This window comes from Chaetodon auriga, chromosome 12 (assembly GCF_051107435.1).
Source record: "Chaetodon auriga isolate fChaAug3 chromosome 12, fChaAug3.hap1, whole genome shotgun sequence".
In the NCBI taxonomy this organism is placed as follows: domain Eukaryota; kingdom Metazoa; phylum Chordata; class Actinopteri; order Chaetodontiformes; family Chaetodontidae; genus Chaetodon; species Chaetodon auriga.
Genome location: NC_135085.1, coordinates 686,530 through 710,972, shown reverse-complemented (window position 1 = coordinate 710,972; position 24,443 = coordinate 686,530). Strand labels below are relative to the sequence as shown.

General features: G+C 43.4%; 1 protein-coding gene across 5 annotated transcripts in view; it reads left to right on the top strand.

The window, feature by feature from the left end:
* rnf31 (ring finger protein 31) overlaps positions 1–24,443 on the top strand; it is a 104,433-nt gene that overhangs the window by 15,365 nt on the left and 64,625 nt on the right. For 4 of the 5 annotated variants that reach the window (XR_013077900.1, XR_013077898.1, XR_013077899.1 and 1 more), the window contains exons 5-9: positions 3,890–3,946; positions 13,750–13,945; positions 14,643–14,820; positions 15,406–15,539; positions 23,791–23,963. Coding sequence is in view for 2 of the 5 variants with exons in the window: in XM_076745921.1 (XP_076602036.1) it covers positions 3,890–3,946; positions 13,750–13,945; positions 14,643–14,820; positions 15,406–15,539; positions 23,791–23,963 (738 nt within the window). In the remaining 3 variants the exon portion in view is untranslated. The remainder of the gene's footprint in view (positions 1–3,889; positions 3,947–13,749; positions 13,946–14,642; positions 14,821–15,405; positions 15,540–23,790; positions 23,964–24,443) is intronic. The other variant, XM_076745922.1, reaches the window with a different exon arrangement.

The following is a 24,443-nucleotide window of genomic DNA, read 5'->3' as shown; positions in this document are numbered from 1 at the left end:
TCTGAGCCCTTTCCAGACAGACGCAGAGTCGTTAGCTGAGAACTGGTGTTGGAGCTTCTCAGAGAACAGTCGTTTAGCCTCTTTCACTGCCTTGCTAAACTTGTACTTCACCTCTTTGAACCTGTCTTTATCCCCACTCCTGAAGGCCTCTTCCTTTGCCAACCTTAGTTGTCTGAGTTTGGCTGTGAACCAGGTTTTGTCATTGTTGTAACTCACCCTGGTGCGTGATGGAACACAGCAGTCCTCACAGAAGATGGTGTAGGACGTCACAGCCTCTGTGTACTCATCCAGACTGTTGGTAGCAGTCCTGAACACATCCCAGTCAGTAGAGCCCAAACACGCTTGGAGATCCTCCACAGGCTCACTGGTCCACTTCCTTGATGTCCTCACTACAGGTTTGCAGAGCTTTAGTTTCTGCCTGTATGCAGAAATCAGGTGGACCATGACGTTGTCAGCACGTGCAGGCGTGATAAGCATCCCTGACTGTGGTGGTGTAACAGTGATCCAGAATATTCTCCTCTCTGGTCAGGCATTTAATAAACTGTCTGTATTTAGGCAGTTTGTGAGTGAGGTTACCTTTGTTGAAGTCGCCAAGGACAATAGCTAAAGAGTCTGGTTGGCGAACAGCCTATATATATACACACACACACACATATATACACATACATATATATATAATATAGATACACATACATACATATATATATATATATATATATATAGATATATATATATATATATATATAGATAGATAGATAGATAGATAGATAGATAGATAGATAGATAGATATACAGCAGACTTTTCCCACCTGTCACCCACTTGCCCCCTGCAGAAGTTCTCTGATGACTCTGCCATTGTAGGGCTCATCACAGATGGGGAGGACAGGTCATACAGAGGACTCATCCAGGATTTTGTGGACTGGTGCCAGCAGAACCACCTCCAGATTAACGTAGGTAAAACCAAGGAGCTGGTTGTGGACTTTCGTCTGAGCCCACACTCTTCACCAACACCAGTGAACATCCAGGGAAGGGACATTGAGATGGTGACATCTTATAAGTACCTGGGTGTTCATCTCACCACCACACCACTGCACTTTACAAAAAAGGACAGAGCAGACTCTATCTGCTCAGGAGGCTGAGGCCTTTTGGGGTGCGTGGGGCACTCCTAAAGACCTTCTATGACTCTGTTGTGGCCTCTGCCATTTTCTATGGCGTAGTCTGCTGGGGGAGCAGCATCACTACAGCTGACAGGAAGAGGCTGGACAAACTTATCAAGAAGGCCAGCTCTGTCCTGGGATGCCCTCTGGAACTGGTGGAGGAGGTGGGGGGGAGGAGGATGACAGCCAAGCTGTCCTCCATGACAGACAATGACTCCCACCCGCTCCAAAACACACTCACTGCACTGAGGAGCTCCATCAGTGACAGGATGCTACATCCAAAGTGTGTGAAAGAGCGGTATCGCAGGTCATTCCTCCCTGCAGCTGTCAGACTGTACAATAAAAACTACTCCAAGTAATCAGTGCAATAGTCTGGACAATAAGCTGTGCAATAAAAACATGTACATAACAGTCTGTAAATACTATCTACAATTTGTTACAATTTTTTTTTACAAATTCTTTCGTTTTATTTTTATTTAAAATCCTCACTCTTTTGTATATACTGTTTTTGTTTCTAATTTGCATGCACTTCTTATATTAATCTTTACTAATGCTGCTGTATTCTGGAATTTCCCCTCGCGGGACAAATAAAGGAATATTGAATTGAATTGAATTGAATTGAAAATACACACACACACATATACATAGGCTACACACACACACACACACACACACACACACACACACACACATACATACACTTTGTGAATGGTACAGTGACAAGCCCATACTACCTGAATAACATCATTAATCCAGTCATTGTGCCCCTGCGTGAACAACACAGGCCTAATTTTATTTTCATGGATGACAATGCTCCAGCTTATCGAGGTCCCATCATTAGGGAACAACTGCTAGAGAGTGGGGTACCTCAAATGCAGTGGCCTGCACTTTCTCCAGACCTGAATCCCATAGAAAACTTATGGGATCAAAGTCGCTGTGTAGAGGCTCGTAACGCTGTACCCAAGAACCTCAATGACCTGAGGGCCACCCTTCAAAAAAAGTGGGATTCCATGCCTCGGCAGACAATAAGTTGACTTGTGAACAGCATCAGATGTTGTTGTTAATTTGTAATTGATGCTCAAGGGCACATGACAAGTTATTGAGGCATCAACGTTTTTTGTTGTGGTATACCCACCACTATTGTTGGCTTTTGTTTCAATACATTTTTTGAGATGAGGAAATCATGATTGCATGCTTCTACTTAAATGCCCTACTGTCATAATATAATATCACTGTAGTGTGAACTTTTTACATTTTCCATAAATTTCACTCGAAAGCCAAATATCCCTATCTTTTTGTGAGTAGTGTATATATACAGTAGTATAGTATATATACAGTAGTGTGTATGGCCCCCTCATGCTTATATGCACTCCCCACAACGTCTAGACATATTCCCAGTGAGTCAACAGATGGTTCCTGGGGGATCTCATCCCAGACCTGGATCAGGGCATTGGTGAGCTCCTGGTCCCATACATCTTGTCCCACAGGTGCTCAATTGGATTTAGGTCAGGGGAATGTCAAGGCTGGTCAATGGCATCAATGCCTTCAACATCCAGGAACTGCCTACCTACGCACTCTGGCCACATGAGGCCGGGCATTGTCTTGCACCAGGAAGAACCCAGGGCCCAATGCACCAGCATAAGGTCTGACAATTGCTCTGAGTATTTCATCCCAATACCTAACAGCAGTCAGGGTACTATTGGCTATGACAGGAGGTCTGTGCAACCCTTCAAGGACATGCTTCCCCAGACCATCACTGACCCACTGCCAAACTGGTCATGCTGGATGATGTTATAGGCAGCATAGCGTTCACCACAGCATCTCCAGACTCTTTGAAAACTGTCACACGTGCTCAGTGTGAACCTGCTCTCATGTGTGAAGAGAATGGAGTGCCAGTGGCGGACCTGCCAATTGGTGCTCTCTGGCGAATACCAAACCTGTCAGAAACATGCACACCAGTAGCCTGCTCCTCCTGTTCCTCCTTGCACAAAGAAGCAGATACTGGTCCTGCTGCTGGGTTGATGCCGTTCTACGGCCCTGGACAGCACTCTTCTGGTATCTCCTCCATGCTCTTGAGACTGTGCTGGGAGACACAGCAAACCTTCTTGCCACTGCACATATGGATGTGCCATCCTGGAGACTACCTGTGCAACCTGAATGGACTGCAGGTACCACCTCATGCTACCAGTTGTGACGAGCACCCTAACAGAACTCAAAACTAGAGAAGTATCAGTCAGGAAGGATAAGGAGAGAGTAATCGCCTGTGGCTACCACATGCGAAACCATTCCCTTTTTGGGGATTGTATTGTTTTTGCCTCTCCATTGCACCTGTTGTCACTTTCATTTACACCAAAGCAGGTGTAACTGAGTCATTTGTGCATCCTAAATGGACAGATTGATATCCCTGAAGTTTAAATGACTTAGTGTTATACTGTGATGATTAATTGATCCTTTAATTTTTTTGATCTGTTGTATATATAGTATAGATTATATATAGATTTATATGTATCTAGATTTTTTATTTTGTATTTTTTATTCTCTTCCATGTCTCCCTTTATACTCCTGTTATCTTAATCTTAATGCTGATTGTGTAGCCGTAAACTGATGAATTCCAAGCCATTGCTATGGTACATGTATACCATAAAAATACAATGTGTCATGCATTGTACCTTTTGCATGATTTGAAATTAAAAAAACAAAAAAAAACATTAATGTTATTTTGTTTGATCCAGGAGGCTCATCCCCATCCTGAGTTCTATGAGAGAATCATCCCTACACTGAGACATAAGGTAGGGTCCATCATATTCTTTCAGCTACATGTTTAATTGAAATGAATACACTGGCAAAGACTACATTGTGGGGTGAAAGAATACTAAATTACTTGGTCAGAAAATCTGTGTTGCACTCAAACCAGGAGTGTTTTACTTTACAGGGGGAATTTTACTGAATTTATTCTCATTTTTCCTCAGTTTATTCCAGGCAAGTATTGAGAGACCTGCATAAAAAAATCACAGAATCTCTGGGGAAACACACACTGACAAGAATGCTTGACACAAAAGGTACAGCAACAAAAGGGCAAAGACTGAGGGGAGACACACAAACTTAAATATACTGGGGTGAAAACAGGTGACACAGGTGAAAAAACAATCAGACAATTACACAGGTAGGAAAACACAGGAAGTAAAATGTGACACGGTGGCACAGCAGGTAGTGTGCGTGCCTCACAGCAAGAAGGTCGCCGGTTTGATCCCCGGGTCAGGGAGGGCCTTTCTGTGTGAAGTTTGCATGTTCTTCCCGTGCATGCATGGGTTCTCTCTGGTTAATTAGTGACTCTAAATTGTCCTTAGGTGTGAGTGTGAGCGTGAATGGTTGTCTGTCTCTATATGTGGCCCTGCAATCGACTGGCGACCGGTTCAGGGTGTACCCCGCTATTTGCCCGTTGACAGCTGGGATAGGCTCCAGCCGCCCCTGCAACCCCAAAAGGGATAGTCTGTATAGAAGATGAATGAATGAAGTCACAACTTGACAGATATAGCTCTTTTAGACTTTTTATTTGTTATTGTACACAATTGTCATAACACAAAAATGTTTGTGACCTTTTTAAGAATTCTATTGTTTTAAAAGGCATTGGCTTTTTAATGATTTTTAATGAATATACGTATTCATATGTATTCACGTAAAAAGGCTACTTTTTATTTGGTTGGGCAGGTAAATGTAGCTTGCAGCAGCTTATGATTATATGGGCAGCTTTCCATACTGTAGACATTGATTCCATGGCAGCTCATTTACCCATGAGCAGTTATGAGCACATGTAGAGTAATCATACTTTGAGGTGACTATATCATGAGATATAGTCACCATGAGCTGGGGGGGCGGAGAGGGTTCAGATGGAGGGCAAAGGGTACTGGTGGACACAGGTTTCAACTGAGAGACATGGGGGAATCATTGCTTCACCATTTGGGTGCACTTGAGGGCAGTTTTGGCCTCCTTCCAAATCCTCCTGATGTTAGCCATAGGATCCGTGACAGCAGGCACAGCAATCTCCTTCTCCTGGGCTGGGAATGCGGGGGGGGGTTGATAGCCAAGGGAGAGAGGCCACTGGCAGAGGAGGTGAGTGAGTTGTGTGAGTATTTGATCCATGGAAGGAGACAGCTGCAGTTAGCAGGGTTCTCCGTGGTGAGACAATGCAGGGCGGTCTCCAGGTCCTGATTTGTTCTCTCTGTCTGGCCGGTGGACTGGGGATGATAACCAGAAGTTAAACTGACCGTGGCCCCCAAGACTTTGGCAAAAGTCTTCCAGACTTGTGATATGAATTGGAGACCACAGTCTGAAACAATGTCCGTGGGGATACCATGTAGTCGGATGACATGCTGAGTTAATAGTTCTGTAGTTTCAAAGGCAGATGGAAGTTTGTGAAGGGGAATGAAGTGTGCAGCCAGAGAGGTCGACGATAGTGAGTATGACAGTATTACCCTCAGATGGAGGCAAACCAGTGAGGAAATTCACAGCAATGTGGGATCAGGGTCTTCCAGGGACAGCCAGAGGATGGAGAAGGCCAGCCAGTGAATGATGGGAGGCTTTGCTCTGTGCACAGATGGTACAGCCGGCGACATGCTCTTGGGTGTCTGCCTCTAGAGATAGCCACTAGAAGAGTCGACAGAGCAGGGAGATAGTGCGGTTGACCAGTAAAAGAACTGAGAACAGACTGACGGAGGGACAAAAAGTTTTTTGGGGGTGCGTTACCTGGGTCAGGGTGATGTCGTTTGGCCTCCTGAACCACACCCCTTCAATTCCCCAGGTGAGAGCTGACACTACCCGATCAGTAGGCAGGATGGTACCGTAAGTAAGAGAAAACTTAAATCCGCTGAAAAACAGGGCCCACCTGGCTTGTCTTGAGTTCAGCCGTGTAGCTGTCTTGATGTATGCCAGGTTTTTATGATCTGTCCATACTATGAAGGGCTCTTCAGTCCCCTCCAACCAGTGTCTCTACTCCTCTAGTGCCAGTTTCACAGCTAACAGCTCATGGTTTCCCACATTGTAATTTTGTTCTGCAGAGGAGAGACGAAGGAAAAAAAAGCACAGGAGTGCAAGCGGTTCTCTGAACCCCCCCATTTTGACAGCACTGCCCCTACCTCGGTGTCTGAGGCATCCACCTCAACAATGAATTGCTTGTTGGGGTAAGGCTGTACAAGTACCGGGGCTGAGGTGAAAAGCCCCTTGAGTTTGTTGAAAGACCTGTCTGCTTCAGCTGACCAGCTAAACTTCACTTTGGAAGAAGTTAGCTTAGTCAATGGGGCAGTAATCTGGACAAGCTTTTGATAGAAGTTCGCGAAACCCAGAAATCGCTGCAACTCTTTTCGGGAGTTGGCTCCACCATTTTCACCTTCTCTGAGTCAGCTTTCAGGCGTCCCTCCTGGATGACGAAACCGAGGAAGGAAACAGATTTAACATGAAATTCAACTTCTCAGTCTTCATAAACACTTTATACTCCAGCAGGCGAGTGAGCACCTGCCGGACGTGAGTCTCATGTTCCTCGGCAGAACGAGAGAAAATCCGGATGTCGTCCAGATAGACAAAGGCAAAGCTATTTATAATGTCTCTGAGAATGTCATTTATGAGAGCCTGAAATGCGGCTGGGGCGTTCATGAGACCAAAAAGCATTACCAAATATTCGAAGTGGCCTAAGGACGTATTGAATGCTGCCTTCCACTCGTCCCCCTCCTTGATGTGAACTAGATGGTAAGCATTTCTTAGGTCCAATTTGGTGAAGATGGCAGCTACCTGGAGAGACTCAAAAGTAGAGTTCATTAAGGGCAGTGGATGTTTATTCTTGACAGTAATGTCATGAAGACCCCGCAAATCAATGCATGGTCTAAGGGTCTTGTCTTTCTTAGCCACAAAGAAGAACCCTGCCCCTAGAGGTGAAGAGGTACGTCTGATAATACTTGTTGCTAATGAGTCAGTCTGTTATGTTTTGGTCCATTGCCTCTCTTTCGGGGTGTGCCAGGTTGTTAAGTTGATTGGTGGGGAGAGGGGCGCCCAGAAGGGGGTCAATGGAACAATCATATGGACGATGCGGGGGTAGAGACAGAGCGTGCTCCTTACTGAACACCCCATGGAGGTCATGGTACACCGAGGGAACACTAGAGAGATCTGGAGGTTCAGAAGGGGCTGCGACAGAACTGGAAACTGTAATGGCTGAGCGGAGACAGAGAGAATGGCAGTGAGAACTCCAACCCAAAATCTTTCCCTGAAGCCAGTCAATATGGAGATTGTGGAATTGCAACCACGGATGTCCGAGATCCATTGGAGAGTGGGGAGCATATAAGGAACGATATTTCTTCATGATGGTTTCCTCAAATCTGCATCTTAACAGGAGTGGTGCGGTGCGTTACCTCCATAAGAATCTTGCCATTAAGAATGTAGGCTTTAATAGGCTTCTCCAGAGTCTCCAATCTGTCTCGCCATTCGTTTGTCCAGCAGGTTATCCTCTGCTCCGGAATCTATTAAAGCGAGTTAAAAAAAATGACCCATCTGACCAGTAAATGCACTCACCTGCCTGGATCATGCAGAGGCGTTCAGCGGGTGACAAACAAGCTCTCCCCAGTTGCATGTGTTCGTCCTCCGCAGACTGAGGACTCAGGGGATGAGGGATGACTGGAGTGTGGAGAGAACTGGTAGACTTTAGACTGCTTCTTTATTGATCCCAACTTGGGAAATTATTTTGTTGCACTAGCAATTAAACATACAGACAAACACGGAATGTGTACAAGAATTGTTCAAAAAAGTAACAAAAAGTGACGAAAAATATAGACAGTAATAACAGCAGTGAATTTAACAGAATATATAGTTACATAATATGTATTATAATGTATTATATAATATAATAATAATTATATAATAATATAATATAGGTAAGTATATAAACAAATGTTTACAGTAAAAAATGTGCAGTTTCAGCTGAAAACTAAATGTAAACCATAGACCATATGTGCAATATTGCAGTAACACAGATAATGTAAAATATTGGTGTTTAGGTAAGGGTAATTGTTTAAGATACTATTGTACAGTGTGTTGGCTCTTTGCAGGAATGATTTCCTGAAGCGCTCCTTGTGACAGCGGAGCTGGAGCAGTCTATTGGAGAAGGAGCTCCGCTGTCTGTCCATAAGGTGGTGAAGAGGATGTTCAGGGTTATCCATGATGGATAACAGTCTCTCCAGGGTCTCCCCCTCCACCATCTCCTCAAAAGTGTCCAGTTTGCAACCAATAATGGAGCCGGCCTTCTTGATCAATTTGTGCAGTCTGTTGGTGTCACCGGCTCCGATGCTGCTCCCCCAGCACACTGCAGCAAAGAAGAGTGCACTGGCAACAACAGACTGGTAAAAGATCTCCAACACCTTGCTGCACACATTGAATGATCTGAGCCCCCTCAGGAAATAGAGTCTTCTCATCCCCTTATGGTAAAAAACGTTGATATTAGTTTTCCAGTTCAGTCTGTTGTCAAGGTGCACTCCGAGGTATTTGTGATCCTTCACCACAGTGACATTCTCCCCCAGAATGCATAGTGGTTGTGTGGTTGTCCTGTTGCCTCTGAAATCAATAACCATCTCCTTGGTCTTGGCCACGTTAAGCAGCAGGTGATTTCTACCAGACCATTCCACAAAATTGTCCACCACTGCTCTGTATTCCTCCTCTCGTCCATCCTTCATACACCCCACCACTGTTGAGTCGTCTGAAAACTTCTGTAGGTGGCATGATGAAGAGTTGTACTGAAAGTCTGAGGTGTACAAGGTGAAGAGAAAAGCAGACAGAACAGTCCTCTGTGATGCTCCTGTACTACTTTCCATGGTCTCAGACAGAACGTTGCCCAGTTGGACAAACTGCGGTCTGTCTGTAAGGTAGTCTGTAATCCAGGAGATTGTGGGTGTGTCGACTCCCATCACTTGCAGCTTCTCACCCAGGAGCAGTGACTGAATGGTATTAAATGCACTGGAGAAATCAAAGAAAGTGATCCTTACAGTGCTGCTGCTACAATGCAGGTGGGAGTGAGCACGCTGCAGCAGGTGTATGATGGCATCATCCACACCCAGATGGAGTTGGTAGGCGAACTGTAGAGGGTCCAGTGATGATTTCACCTGTGGTCAGAGGTGGGCCAGGACCAGCCTCTCCAGCACCTTCATCATGAGCGATGTAAGGGCAATGGGTTGGTAGTATTTGGGGCCATATGGAGATTTCTTCTTTGGAACAGGAACCACGCAGGACGTCTTCCACAGCACCGGGATTCTCTGCAGGCTCAGGCTCAGGTTGAAGAGGTGACCCAGTATCATGGACAGCTGGCTAGCACAAGTCCTCAGGACTCTGGAACTAATGCTGTCAGGGCCACCAGCCTTGCCCAGGTGCAGCATCTCCAGCTATCTTCTTACCTGGCCCGCAGTCAGGCAGGGGATGGTGCTAGTGGAGGGGGTGCTGTGGGGGATGTTAGGGGAAGTGGGAATTGAGTCCAAGGGAGGGAGGCGTGGGCAGATCTCTCGATTGTCAATCTTGATAGTGAGATTTATCAGAGTCTGTAGATCAGAGGGCTCATCACGGGAGGCCAGTTCGTCTTTTAATTGTTCGTTGAGACCCTGGTTAAACACACCAGGCAAAGCAGTGTCATTCCAACCCACGTCTGCAGCCAGAGTTTGGAAAACCACGGCATAATTGGCTGCGGGGCGGGGGCCCTGCCTGAAGCTCAGGAGTCGGCTGGAGGCATTGCCAGAATGGTTAGGATGGTCAAAAACCAGTCTGAGTTTCTCAAAACATCAAAAGAAAATGTGCTTATGCTAATGCTAGCATTAAATGCCTCAGCCCACGTCTAGCCTGGTCGGAGAGAAAGGAACTGGGACGCTGCTTAAAGACTACACTGCACTGTAGTAGGGAACCCTGACATTTATGCCGGTTCCCGTCAAATGGATCTGGATCTGCAGAACATGAAACGGTTGCGAGATATTGTCAAAGCGGCCAGTAATATAATTGGCACTCAGCAGCTTTCTTTGGTTGACATCTATGAGGGTCGACTCCTGAAAAAGGGCACAGGAAATCATGACCAGCCCTGATCACCCTCTGTCAGAGGAATTTGTTCTTCTTTCCTCTGGATGGTATTACAGGCTTCCAAGGGCCAAATATAAGAAATAAAATTTTCTTTTATCCCCACTGCAATTAACAGAATCAATCTGCACTGGGTTTTTAGTTGGAAATGACAAAATAATCTGCCCGCACTGCCTGAAGCACTTCTTTGTCTTACTCATTTTATTGATGGTTACTATTGACATGATTGTAATTGTTTTTATTTATATGATTGTCTGTCGGTACGATTGTTATTGCTGTTTTTTATTGTTCGTGTCTGTCGTCCTACACTGCAAAATGAATTTCCCTGCTGAGGGACAATAAAAATGACTCTGACTATGACTCTGACTCATGGAAGAGGTCAGAATAATTCGGCGACAGGCACAGCTGAGAGCCGTCCTTCAACACTCAGCCCTTATCAGGCTTGTGCGCTACTGGTAGGGTGGAGCCAGCTGGGTGCCGGGACACACCCAGTTAAAACAGACTGGGGAATAGACAGACAGACACATAACACTAAGGGAAAAGGGAAAAAGAGAACACTAGGACCAGACAAGTTAGTGTATCCTGACAACTACCATGCAATGGTAGAAATGTGTCCACTGGTAGAGATTTGGTAATACTGTTTTCCACCGCAGGAGCACAGGCAGCAGCAATACTATCAGGAATATTATATATCGCTTTCTACTCTTACAGTGACATTGCAGATATGTCCAAACACATGCAGTATCGCAGAAGTCCTCCCCCTCTGCCTGTACACTTTGCTCAGGTGCCACCCCTCATCTAAATAAAGCACTGCTATATATTTGGAGTGAGCAGTGCAATCTACCAATTCAGCTGGTGGCGATAATGCACCTCTATTGCATCTCAACCTTAAAGTTTACATTTTGAAAGAAAGTTAGTCGTACTGTTTTGAGTCTGTTGATTTTAAACTCAAGCATTGTCACATGTGAGACAGTTGTTTTTGTTTTGTGTGGGTAAAAGAAAAAAATAATCAAAGAGTATGGTATGGTATGGTTACTTTAAACCATTTCATAATTGAATTAACTTTGCAATTAATATACCATGATTTATGTCATTGATATAAAATTACATGTACCATGAAAGATGATTTTGGCTGTTGGCCAAGCCTGTAACAAATTGAAAGTTGATAAAATAAGAACATGAAGACATTAACTTTTTTTTATCAGGTGCCTATATGGGCATTGAAGGAGGTTTCACTTGCTGTAATCATTCCCCTTCTCTGTACTGGACTTGAAAAGAGCGTGATTCCAATGTAAGTGATACGGGACAAAATTCACAATCCTCGCTCTGTCGAAAAATTTAGTTCATCTATAGTTAATATGAGGCTTCAGCAGAGATAGATCCACTAGAACAGGTCCTCATATCTAAATAGCTTAATAGATGGAATGCCAATTACTCCCAAAAGAACACATCTGAATTGTTTGAGAGTACCAGCAATACGGGTACTGGAACTTTGTTGTCATGCGGTTAAGGTTGAGATAAGGTGCAGTTTGCTTTGGTTTAGGCACTAAAACTACTTAATTAGGTTTAGGCACCATACCTACTTGGTTAGTTGTAGGCAACAAAACTACTTGTTTGGGGTTACGAAAAGGTCGTGGTTTTGATTAAAAACTTTACTTACATTATGTAACTTAAGTACATCAAATAACTTAAAATAAGTTAATGTTGACTTTTAGTTTCACATGGGACACAAAGCACAGTTTCCTGGGTAAAAGTCCTGTGTTTGTTTGACACATCCAGCAACCCCACCTTCCTATATATGTAGACTTGCAGTTTTATGCTGCCTGATTTACCTAACTTCCTTCTTTGCTTTTCCTGTTATGATTACTTTGGCCACTAGAGATCATTACCTAACAATGATGTAAATATTGAATAGAAAAAAAACACATAGGTTTTTGAATATCTATTTTTGTGCATGTCCATAAGGGAGGAAACCAATTCAACAAGAGACATAGGCTACTACTTAATGTCCTATACTGTGATGTTGGTGATGTAATGTTGAATTATTTGTCATAACAGTTTGACCTACATTACATTTTCAAACAGTGAAAGTGGTGTTGTCTGCAGTTTCCCATCGAGCTTATTTTCACGTTTTTGTGTCTAATGGAGATGACAATTTTTGAAAATGGTCCAGTGTTGAGCATGAGCACTATACCCCACAAAATGAGCTACAATGTAATCCCTTCAAGCACTGGTGCACCACCAATGCACGTGCACTGAAAGTGTTTACTTTTGCCACTGACAGACTCTGATTGTTAATCTGTCTGATGAGATTATGGAATTTTTTTGTTTAACCAGAAACAGCTGCTATATCACTCTCCACCATCTTTACTGTCTTTTATAAGTTTTAGATTATACTAAATTGTCGGGGAATTAGGTCATTACACCCTTGGGCTTAATATTTGCACTCGCCAAATAGAAAGGGGCACCAACCTTCATCAGCTCAGAATGATTTTATTTATTCTTTTCTTTTAATGCTGATTTAATAATAATTTATGAATTAATGGTAGATCAGTCTCATCATCTGAAGCGTAAGCTCGTGATTCAGTGGTTGTCTTTTTCCAGCTCAAAAGGTCACTATCTGACAACGTCAAATGAAAAGTATTATTTATTTGGCACAATAAATGAGAATGTATATGAATAATGAATGATAAGATGAATAATATGGATTATATGATGTAATGCAAACAACTGGATGAAGAAGCTATAGCAAGATAATAAAAAGAATGAGTTTGGTAATAGTGACAAGTATTTTGAATAAAAATGAGGGCACAAATGTAGTGTTAATTTCTTGAATTAATGACTAGGCAAGTCTAATGAGAATTAAGAATTAACACATCAACATTGTTTACAACATGTATGTTGACACCAATATACATGTATCAGACACATTTCGTTGATTAATGGCAACATTCTTCAATACTAATACTAACTTACATGATAACTAATATTATGGCTAACTTATAGAATAAAGGAGCAAGGAAAGGCAGATTATATTTGTTGAATTAAGCACTACCAATTGCAACTGGCTCACGTCACGTATCTAACTTAACTGCATCTAGATGGCATTATGCTTCCATGGTAGAAACCCTGACGTGGTAGAAAGGAAAGCATACAGACACACAAAACAGTTTGCTACAGGAATGTCTGATTTACAACTTGTCAATGTTATCTGGTTCTTGAGGTCTTTCGAGACCTGTTAATTGTCTATCCTGACGGTTCTAACGCCTTCATCTGGTGTGGACCTGTAAGAAAAGATTAGCATCTCCATGAAAACAGTTTAACTGATAGGTAACCCTTTGTAGTTGAAATGTCCCTCTTTCCCAGCTCTCCTGATGGAATGCGGGAGGGAAAGCTGAATTGGAGGTCTCTGGTTCTGCTACAAAATGATCCATCTCTTATATTAAAATTCATGATGGGCACCAATTCTTCAAGTCAGCTTTTACCTACTCTTCTGTCCTCTTAGGATGTCGGTCTCAACACTGATGCTGTGGCCTACCATTCCTCCTCTACTTCATGCCATTCAGATGGTCAGACCAAGTCTCTAGCTTTCCCCCTCCACCATCACTCCTCCAAGGAGAACAACTATGCTTACTCCCTGTCCTCCAACTTCCAAGGTCTCAGGTCCATTCAGGTCTTTTCGACCTCAATCAAACACCCAGGTGAGGAGAGAAACCATTGTTAACTAACTCACTAGCTTGGTTTGCTATGTATTTATTTGTGCTTGTTTATGTTATATTAGATTAACTTAATAATCACAAACATGGTTGATATGTGTCTTACTCTCATTCAACAAACATAGCAGATTGGTGTATATGAATGCTGTGTTGTGTGGGGTATATTTTGTGGTATTATATATATTGTGCATGAACGTACATAGAACCTCAGTGGACTAGAAAACAATGGGTAGACGTCTTGACATGGTGTTTTACTGCTAATGTGTTGCTCTTTATAATTCTGATAGACCATAGAACCCACATAGCAGCTGCCCAGTAGACGACCAGGAATTCTGTGCTGTCTACTTAATATACCATATTTACAACACCCTGAACTGAGAACTCACCCACAACAATGCTATAATGCTAGCCTGTTATATGATAGCCAACCACAGGCAACTCCATATTGCAGCTATACTTCAGCAGCTGGAGAGTATTGAATATTTCACCATTCAGGAACACAGTTATTCCCTTAAAGATATCAACCTCTTACTTTCTGCCTGCATGTTTTTTTTTGTTTGTTTGTTTTTTACAGAATTTCTTTTTTACTCTATACTTTATACCCCTGCAAAAAATGGAATTCTGGTTACTCACAGAAATTGAATTTGTGAATTGGTACAGATTATTATTATCTCTGTTTCAGAGAACTGCACTATCTGTGAAATATTCCGTATCTCTGCCCACTGCCTCACCTGCCTCCAGGGGCTCTGCTCAGAATGTGACAGACTCTACCACTCCTACCCTGAGAGGGCCAACCACCATCGAACAGCTGTCACATCATCATCACCATCTTCCTCTCCCCAAAACAGGAACAGTTACAGGTCCAGATTAATAGCTCTGATCCCACTGGACCACAGCCAGTGCTGGTTCTGACTACTTGTCGGTCAACATCAAGTAACAATTTAATCATTAGCTATTGAGGTAAAAGGTCAGCCGTTATATATGTCAGCACCATTAATTTGAGGAGTCCCTTTCTTTGCTGGTCAGCTGCCCTATTTCCACCCCCTGTAGTTTGATGCAGATCAGTTGTTATGGTGTCCCTGTAGAATAGAAATGAGGTTTCAATTATGTCAACAATGTAGTGCAGAATAGATTAAACATAAATGCAATTGCTGGTTTTCTTTTTCATCTGAATAATGACTTGCAAACTGCCAAGACTGTGCTTGTGACTGTATCTGACCGAATCAAATTCTGCAGGTTGCAGGGGGTTAGGTTTAAGTCAGGGCTATGGTCAAACTTAAAACTGGTCACAGCAAAATGTAGTGACAGCTTAGACATAATGGAAGTCAAAGTTTTAGAACTGAGTCCTACTATACCTATGAGAAGAACAATACCAATATGTATGGATAAATATTCTGTTGATACAAATTGATACAGCAGTAACAGTACCTCTTCCCATGTTTCAGTTCTTCCACCTGGCATTGCTGTCACTGCATGAAAGTCAACTCTGTCCAGGATGTGCTGTGTGAGGAGTGTGAGCGTCCCTGCATGGAATCGATCAGCTCTAAAGCAGATGAATCTCAGCCTGCCACCCTCACTGGTCTGTGTTATCTCCACATGCATCCCACAGCTCCAGTAATCCTTTTTATACTACTTTCTAGTTTTCCCCTGTGACTGAAGAAACTGAGATAAAAGCAAGCAAATCTATTCATCTGTGGCACTTATACTTGACTTACTACCCATGCCGTCAGATTGGAAAAAGCTGTTAGCAGCAGCTCTGACCTCTTTTCTTTTTTTGGTGTGTTTCTGTGCTTATTGTGTGTTTCTTTTGTCACTAGTCTCGGTTGGTTGTATGCACGTATGGATCAACTGGTTAGATTCGTGATATGCTTTTTACTCCTTTTTGGACTATTTAAAACAACTAATGGCGCTAACCAGGCTGCAGAGGGAGTACAGTAAGTATAGCATTATATTGTTACACCCACTGCAGGTTGCTAGCACCAGAAATGACGATCAGCCATGAGGTACGAAAGAAGTATTTATTTATTATAAGGAAACTCGGCTTGACAATTATATTAGATAAACCATTACCACACTTAACCTCCTTGTTTTTAACCTCCAGTCAGATTAATCCGGGCAGGGGCCGGAATATGTGAAAACACACCAATTCACTCTGCAGACAAGGCTTGTTCACGAAGTAAATATACTCCAATCCCAAGCTTAAATCGAAGATTTACACATGTGCAAAAACAGTTACACTACAAAAGGGTAAGTACACCTTAAGCCTGCCCTGACCACCTGACTGGGGTCGACCTATAGGTAAGATAAAAGATTGAATGGGGGAAACAAGCCGAACCAAAAATAAGACAAACAAATGAAAAATAAAGAAAAGAAAAACTAGTCCACCCCAAGGGCAACATCCAGCTCTTTGTTTGCCCGTTACCAGCACACTTGCCGAGGCAGACTAGACAGAAAAAGAAACCCTGAGAAACAAATGAAAATAACAAAACAGTCCCACTGCAAGAGCAGAGAATGGACCACTGATGTCCTGTAAAGGAACAAACACCACCAATCAACAATTTAATAATGAGATTAAAATACACACCGATTTCGGCCACATGTTAAAAACTACATGACTAAAACTTAAAAATACCTCGTATGTCGATCTATGTCATCATTGACTATCAGCCGCCTTCAACCCAGCATAGATCGAAACAGGTCTGAAATACAAGGAAATAGTAAATACAGCTATGGCCAAAAGTTTTGAGAATGACAAAAGTATTGGTTTTCACAAAGTTTGCTGCTTCAGTGTTTTTAGATCTTTTTGTCAGATGTTACTATGGTATACTGAAGTATAATTACAAAGCATTTCACAAGTGTCAAAGGCTTTTATTGACAATTACATTAAGTTTATGCAAAGAGTCAATATTTGCAGTGTTGACCCCTGTTTTTCAAGACCTCTGCAATTCGCCCTGGCATGCTGTCAGTTAATTTCAGGGCCACATCTGGACTGATGGCAGCCCATTCTTGCATAATCAATGCTTGGAGTTTGTCAGAATTTGTGGGTTTTTGTTTGTCCACCCGCCAGTTGAGGATTGACCACAAGTTCTCAATGGGATTAAGGTCTGGGGAGTGTCCTGGCATTGGACCCAAAATTTCGATGTTTTGTTCCCTGAGCCACTTAGTTATCACTTTTGCCTTATGGCAATGTGCTCCATCATGTTTGAAAAGGCATTGTTCATCTCCGAACTGTTCTTCGGGATGGTTGGGAGAAGTTGCTCTCAGAGAATGTTTTGGTACCATTCTTTATTCATGGCTGTGTTCTTAGACAAAATTGTGCCCAGTCCCTTGGCTGAGAAGCAACCCCACACATGAATGGTCTCAGGATGGTTTGCTGTTGGCATGACACAGGTCTGGTGGTAGCGCTCACCTTTTCTTCTCTGGACAAGCCTTTTTCCAGATGCCCCAAATAATCGGAAAGGGGATTCATCAGAGAGAATGACTTTCCCCCAGTCCTCAGCAGTCCAATCCCTGTACCTTTTGCAGAATATCAGTCTGTCCCTGATGCTTTTCCTGGAGAGAGGTGGCTTCTTTGCTGCCCTTCTTGACACCAGGCCATCCTCCAAAAGTCTTCGTGCAGATGCACTCACACCTGTATGCTGCCATTCCTGAGCAAGCTCTGCACTGGTGGTTCCCCGATCCCGCAGCTGAATCAACTTAAGCAGACGGTCCTGGCACCGGCTGGACTTTCTTGGGCACCCTGAAGCCATCTTCACACCAATTGAACCTCTTTCTTTGAAGTTCTTGATGATCCGATAAATGGTTGATTAAGGTACAAGCTTACTAGCAGCAATATCCTTGTCTGTGAAGCCCTTTTTGTGCAAAGCAATGATGACTGCACGTGTTTCCTTGTAGGTAACCATGGTTACCTTTTAAAGCTTCCAGTCTATTATTCTAACTCAATCATGACAAGCATGACAGAGTGATCTCCAGCCTTGTCCTCAACACTCTCACCTGTGTAACGAGAGAATCATTGACATGATGTCATGTTATGGCAGGGCTGAAATGCAGTGTAAATGTTTTTTTGGGGGGATTAGGTTCATTTTCATGGCAAAGAGGGACTTTGCAATCAATTGCAATTCATCTGATTACTCTTCATGTTATTCTGGAGTATATGTAAATTGCAATCATAAAAACTGAGGCAGCAGACTTTGTGAAAATGAATCTTTGTGTCATTCTCAAATCTTTTGGACACGGCTGTACAACACATATTCAAACTAAACAATATAATGCACAGTAAACACAGAAAAGGCCTACCAATTATTCCTGCATGCCCGCTTCCCCTGTATACCAGCGTGGAATGAGGTGTGCACCTGCCTCACTCCACCAGCCTGAACAACTGCTGCCACCTACGTTCCTCCTGCAGGTAGCCCTATATCCCCAGCCTGACTAATTGGCACACCTCCCCCTTTCCTACTCTGTGCCACCCACCACAATATGTTTCACAGAGATGTGGCTGAATGAATTCACTGTGGACTCAAACGTCGCTTTGTATGGTTTCCAACTGCTGAGAGCAGACAGGAGAGCAATGGAGAGCAGTAAGAGGAAGGGTGGGAGAAAAAAAGAGAGAAAATCAGATGGTGTTACCCGGGGCACATCAATGTAAAGACGCAATGCTGTACTACACACGAAGCTGCAAGCTGTTAGAATTCAACCATACTACTTCCCAAGAGAGTTCTCCCATATATTTGCGATAACACTGTACATCCCCCCGGTGGCTGACACTACAACAGCATGCAATCTCCTACATACTGTGGTTTCGCAACTGCAGACATCACACTCTCAGTCCCTTCTCCACCCATCTTCACCCATTATGTTAAATGCCAAACCAGAGACAATAGAACCTTGGACTGACTGTATTTGAATGCAAAGGACGCTTACAACTCCAAGCCTGGGTCATCTGTTCCCCGCCTACATACCAGTGGTTAATAAACACCGGCCAACCAGAAGGTATGTCAGGAGATGGTCAGAGGAGGTCAGTATGGCAGCAGGGGACTGCTTTGACACCACTAACTGGCAAGTGTTGTGCATTCCCCACAGGGAGGACACTAACAGTGTTACAATGTGCATCATGGACTACATAAACTTCTCTGTGGAAAACTTTGCACCTATCAGGAAGGTACGTTTTTTCGCGAATAACAAACCCTGGGTGTCCTGGAACTAAAAGCCCTATGAGAGGAAGAGGGGTTTTAGATCTGGGGATAAATTTGAGCTGAGGAGGGTGCAGAGGGAGCTGAAAAGGAAGATAAGGAGAGGCAAAAACAGCTACAGGAGGAAGCTGGAGGAGGACTCTCAGGAGAACAATGCCACAGAGGTCTGGAGAGTCGGCAGTAAGAAAGACTACACCAGTGAACATCCAGGGTTTGGACATCGAGATCATGGGTGAGTACAAATACCCTGGTGTTCACTGCAACCACAAACTGGACTGGACTTATAACACAGATGTCCTTGTTGTGTCTATATTGCATGCCCCTATTGATTGTCATTGCAGCGCACTGGGTTCTAACAATGGAGACGTCACCCGTGCTAGTAAGGAGTTAATTCTATAGTGTGAATCAGTGTAATTTTTCAACCTGCCGAAGTGGGTGTGGCCCATTGGAGTTCCCCAGGATAAAACCAACATGGACGCGCAGTGCGAGCACATACAACAGAGACTCCATATTGACTTCCAATTCCCCTTTCCCCGTGCAATTTAGTATTGTAAAATAATAGGCAATTATCTTCATTGCATTAAGAAAATGCTTGTTCATTGACTCGTTCCCTACACCTTAAACAGTGCTGTATAAGAAGGGCCAAAGTCGTCTCCATCTGCTGAGAAGACTGAGGTCTTTTGGAATGTGCAAGACACTGTTAAAGAACATTTAATGACACTGTGGTGGATATCTGCAATCTTCTACATAGTGGTCTGCTGGGCCTGTGGAAAATCTGAGGGACAGAAAAAGACTGAGCAAACTCTTAAAATCTTGAGAGCTGGCTCTGTCCTGGACTGCCATCTGGAAACCACTGAGGAGGTGGGTGAGAGGAGGATGTTAGTCAAGCTGATATCAATCATGGACAACCCCTCTCACCCCCTGCATAAGATGGTGGGGGCCTGAAGCAGCTTCATCAGCAACAGACTGCAGTATCCACTGTGAATGCTACTGCAGGTCCATCATTCCAACTGTTCAACATCATTTAAAGTATCACTGTGTTGATGATGTTCATGTCACAACATCACTATATATATATATATATATATATATATATATATATATATGCAACAATAACAGATAAAGCCATACCGGCTCAGATGTCACCTGGTCCAACAAGGTCCGCGTTAGGTGTTGGGGGACCAGGACACACTAACGAGAAGTTTGCTACTGGAACACGACATACATGGAGCAGGACAGAGGACAAAACACTGCTGGAATGCTACTACACCAGCAACCCCAGTGAGAGAGGGTATATGAAGAGGATGTGGGACCTATGGATGCTTCGAAACCCCAGAACCCCAGAACAACCTACAACCTACCTCACAAATAGAGATTACAAAGATGCTACGGCAAGGGGGAGCTAGGACGAGGAGGAGGTCAGTGCAGGGATGACATCTGCATCCCTGAATAACGAGATTGGGTACCAAGCCCCAAGAAGCACAGACACCCTGAACACAAGGGCAGGTGACCTGAGAGAAGAGATAACAGAATCCTGGGGGAACACAACTACCTACCTGCCAAGGCTAAGAGACAAAGTACCAGATGAATCTCTACTGGAAGACGTGAACATTGCACTGATGACTATATCCACAGAAACCACCACCGAGACCAATCAGCTAATGTATGCAGCAGCAACAGTCATCCGGCGCATACTAGGCTACAAGATGAACAGCAGCAGCCGGAAGGAGCAGGTGAACCCTCCATGGAAGAGGAGACTGGAGAGCAAGATCATGGCAACAAGGAGGGTGGTTAGCTTGCTAACTGAGCTAAAGAAAGGTGTAAAGAGCGGGAAGGAGGTGCCAAGTAGATACAACAAGCTGTCCATAGAGGTTAACTTGCTAACTGAGCTACAGAAAGGTGTAAAGATCGGGAAAGAAGTGCCAAGGAGATACAACAAATTGTCCATAGATGAAGCTCTGGAGACTGCCAAGCAGAGGCTCACAGCTCTGGCTACCCGCTTTAAGAGATACAGCAGAGAAGCCGAGACCAGGAGAATAAATAGACTGTTCTCCAACAAGCCAGCTAAGGTCTGCTCTCAATGGCAGGGTAGTAAGAAGACTGAGATAAACCCACCAAAGTCTGAAACTGAGCTCTACTGGAAGAATATCTGGGAGGAGGCATCGCATAACACTAATGCCCAGTGGTTGCTCGAATTGAAAGCAGACCACAGTAGCCTCCCAGAACAGGAGCAAGTAGAAATTACCACTGCAGACATCCAAGAAAGAGTGTCCAAGATGAACAGCACGAGAACCTGGCCTCTGGTAGAGGGCCCGAGCTTGAAGGAGGCACAGCACTGCCCCAGGCGAATTTCTCTCAAATATTTTTCACAAATCTGTCTAAATCTGTGTTAGTAAGCACTTCTCCTTTGTCGAGATAATCCATCCCACCTCACAGATGTGGCATATCAAGATGCTGATTAGACAGCATGATTATTGCACAGGTGTGCCTTAGGCTGGCCACAATAAAAGGCCACTCTAAAATGTCCAGTTTTATCACACAACACAGTGCCACAGATGTCGCAAGTTTTGAGGGAGTGTGCAATTGGCATGCTGACTGCAGGAATGTCCACCAGAGCTGTCGCCTGTGAATTGAATGTTCATTTCTCTACCATAAGCCATCTCCAAAGGCGTTTCAGACAATTTGGCAGTACATTCAACCGGTCTCAGAACAGCAGACCACGTGTAACCACGCCAGCCCAGGACCTCCACATCCAGCATGTTCACCTCCAAGATCATCTGAGACCAGCCACCCGGACAGCTGCTGCAACAATCGGTTTGCATAACCAAAGAATTTCTGCACAAACTGTCAGAAACCGTCTCAAGGAAGCTCATCTTGCTTGCATGCTCGTTGTCCTCATTGGGGTCTCGACCTGACAGCAGTTCGTCGTCGTAACCGACTTGAGTGGGCAAATGCTCACATTCGATGGCGTCTGGCACATTGGTGTTCTTTAGGTAGGTAGGTGTTCTCTTCACGGATGAATCCCGGTTTTCATTGTTCAGAGCAGATGGCAGACAACGTGTGTGGCGTTGTGTGGGTGAGCGGTTTGCTGATGTCAACATTGTGGATCGAGTGGAAAACATCCCAGTTCTTGCATGGCCAGCATACTCACTGGATATGTCACCCATTGGGCATGTTTGGGATGCTCTTGATCAGCGTATATGACAGTATGTTCCAGTTCCTGCCAATATCCAGCAACTTTGCACAGCCATTGAAGAGGAGTGGACCAACATTCCACAGGCCACAATCAACAACCTGATCAACTCTATGCGAAGTAGAAGTTTTGCACTGCGTGAGGCAAATAGTGGTCACACCAGATACTGACTGGTTTTCTGATATGGGTATATGGCTCATAGATGATTTATTTTGTATCTTTTTTATTGTCTATTTGTTCTACTCATTCTGTTTTCTACCTCTCCTTTTTTATCTTCTGCTTTATCAGCTGAATAAAGTTTTATCATAATTGTTTCAATGTTATTGTAGTATAAATAATAAATTAATGCTTGATTGTCATATTTAATGTAATGTATTGTATAGTGCTTTTCTAGTCTAAAGACCACTCAAGGCACTTTTACAACTCAAGTCTTCATTCCCCTGTTCAGGCATACATTTATATGGCAGCTAAGCCACTTGCTCACAGCGATGGCACAGCATCAGGGGCAGTTTTGGGGTTCAGTGTCTTGACCTCCTGATAGGTGAATGACTGCTTTGCCTCCTGAGCCACAGCTGCCTTGTGTAATGGCACTATTTTCATTTTGGGCCCAAGTACGTCCTCAATCATATGTATGTACTGTATGTGAAAATGGGCTGCTTCAACTTTGAGATATCGAGGGGCTTCATGCCTTTGCTTGGATGTAAGGTTTTTACTGTTAACACCTGCAGGAAGTGTTGAGTTTCATTAACAATAAATTTGAATCAAGATGGAATGGCAAAGTAGACTTTATTGATTGGATTTTTTTTTTTTTATTTTTTTTTTGGTCACCAAAGCCATAGTCTTTCTGGAGGAAAAATAACTTTACCACCAAGTTAAGGACATCAGGAAGGCCAGCTCTATCCTGGGATGCCCTCTGGTACTGGTGGAGGAGGTTGGGGGGGGGATTACAGTCAAGCTGTCCTCCATGACCGCCAATGACCCCCACCCCCTCCAACACACACTCACTGCACTGAGGAGCTCCATTAGTGCCAGGATGCTACATCCAAAGTGTGTGAAAGAGCGGTATCGCAGGTCATTCCTCCCTGCAGCTGTCAGACTGTACAATAAAAACTGCTCCAAGTAATCAGTGCAATAGTCTGTGCAATAAGTTGTGCAATAAAAATGTACATAACAGTCTGTAAATACTATTTACAATTTCTTAAATTTTTTTTACAATTTCATTCTTTTTAATTTTATTTAAAATCCTCACTCTTTTGTATATACTGATGTTGTTCTTAATTTGCATGCACCTCTTATATTACTCTATGCTGCTGTAATCTGGAATTTCCCCTCACGGGACTAATAAAGGAATATTGAATTGAATTGAACTGAATTGGAATACCACCCATAATGTGAATTCAAAGAATTGATGTTTGTGTGTGTGTGTGTGTCTTATGACTTCTTCTCAGAGTGGCAGTGTAAGAGCTGCACCATGGTAAATGCAGCCAGCAGTATTCTGTGTGAAGTGTGTGAAAGACCACGTTTGGCCACACGACCTCCAGTGACCGCGTCACACCCACCCATCAACCCCCCGAGACCACCAGCACCAGTACTGGGCATGCCCGGTGACCCAGACAGCCAGGTCAGCAACAGTTTGCTTGTGTGTGTGTGTGTGTGTGTGTGTGTGTGTGTGTGTGTGTGTATCCATGTATTATTAATGTTATGCGGACATAAGTGTGTTTACACAGCCACATTGTGGGAACTGGCCTTCCTTATGGGGGCAGAACACGTCCCCATAATGTAAATCATTCAGTTTTAGAGTGAATATTTTATTTAGAGTGAATATTTTATATATATAGTTTTAGAGTGAATATTTTATTTAGAGTGAATATTTTATATTTTATTATTTATTTTATTATTTATATTTTATATATTATTTTATTATAATATTTTATTTATTACACTTTTTCTGGGATTTTGGGTGTTATTTTGGGTTTCTGGTGCTGCCACACGCATACAAAGTGTGAAATAAGACTGTCCGTGCATTTTTGAGTGAGATACGGATCTCTGAAAGCACCCTGCCTGCAGCTTCCAAACAAGCCGATTGAATTCGGTGCTGACT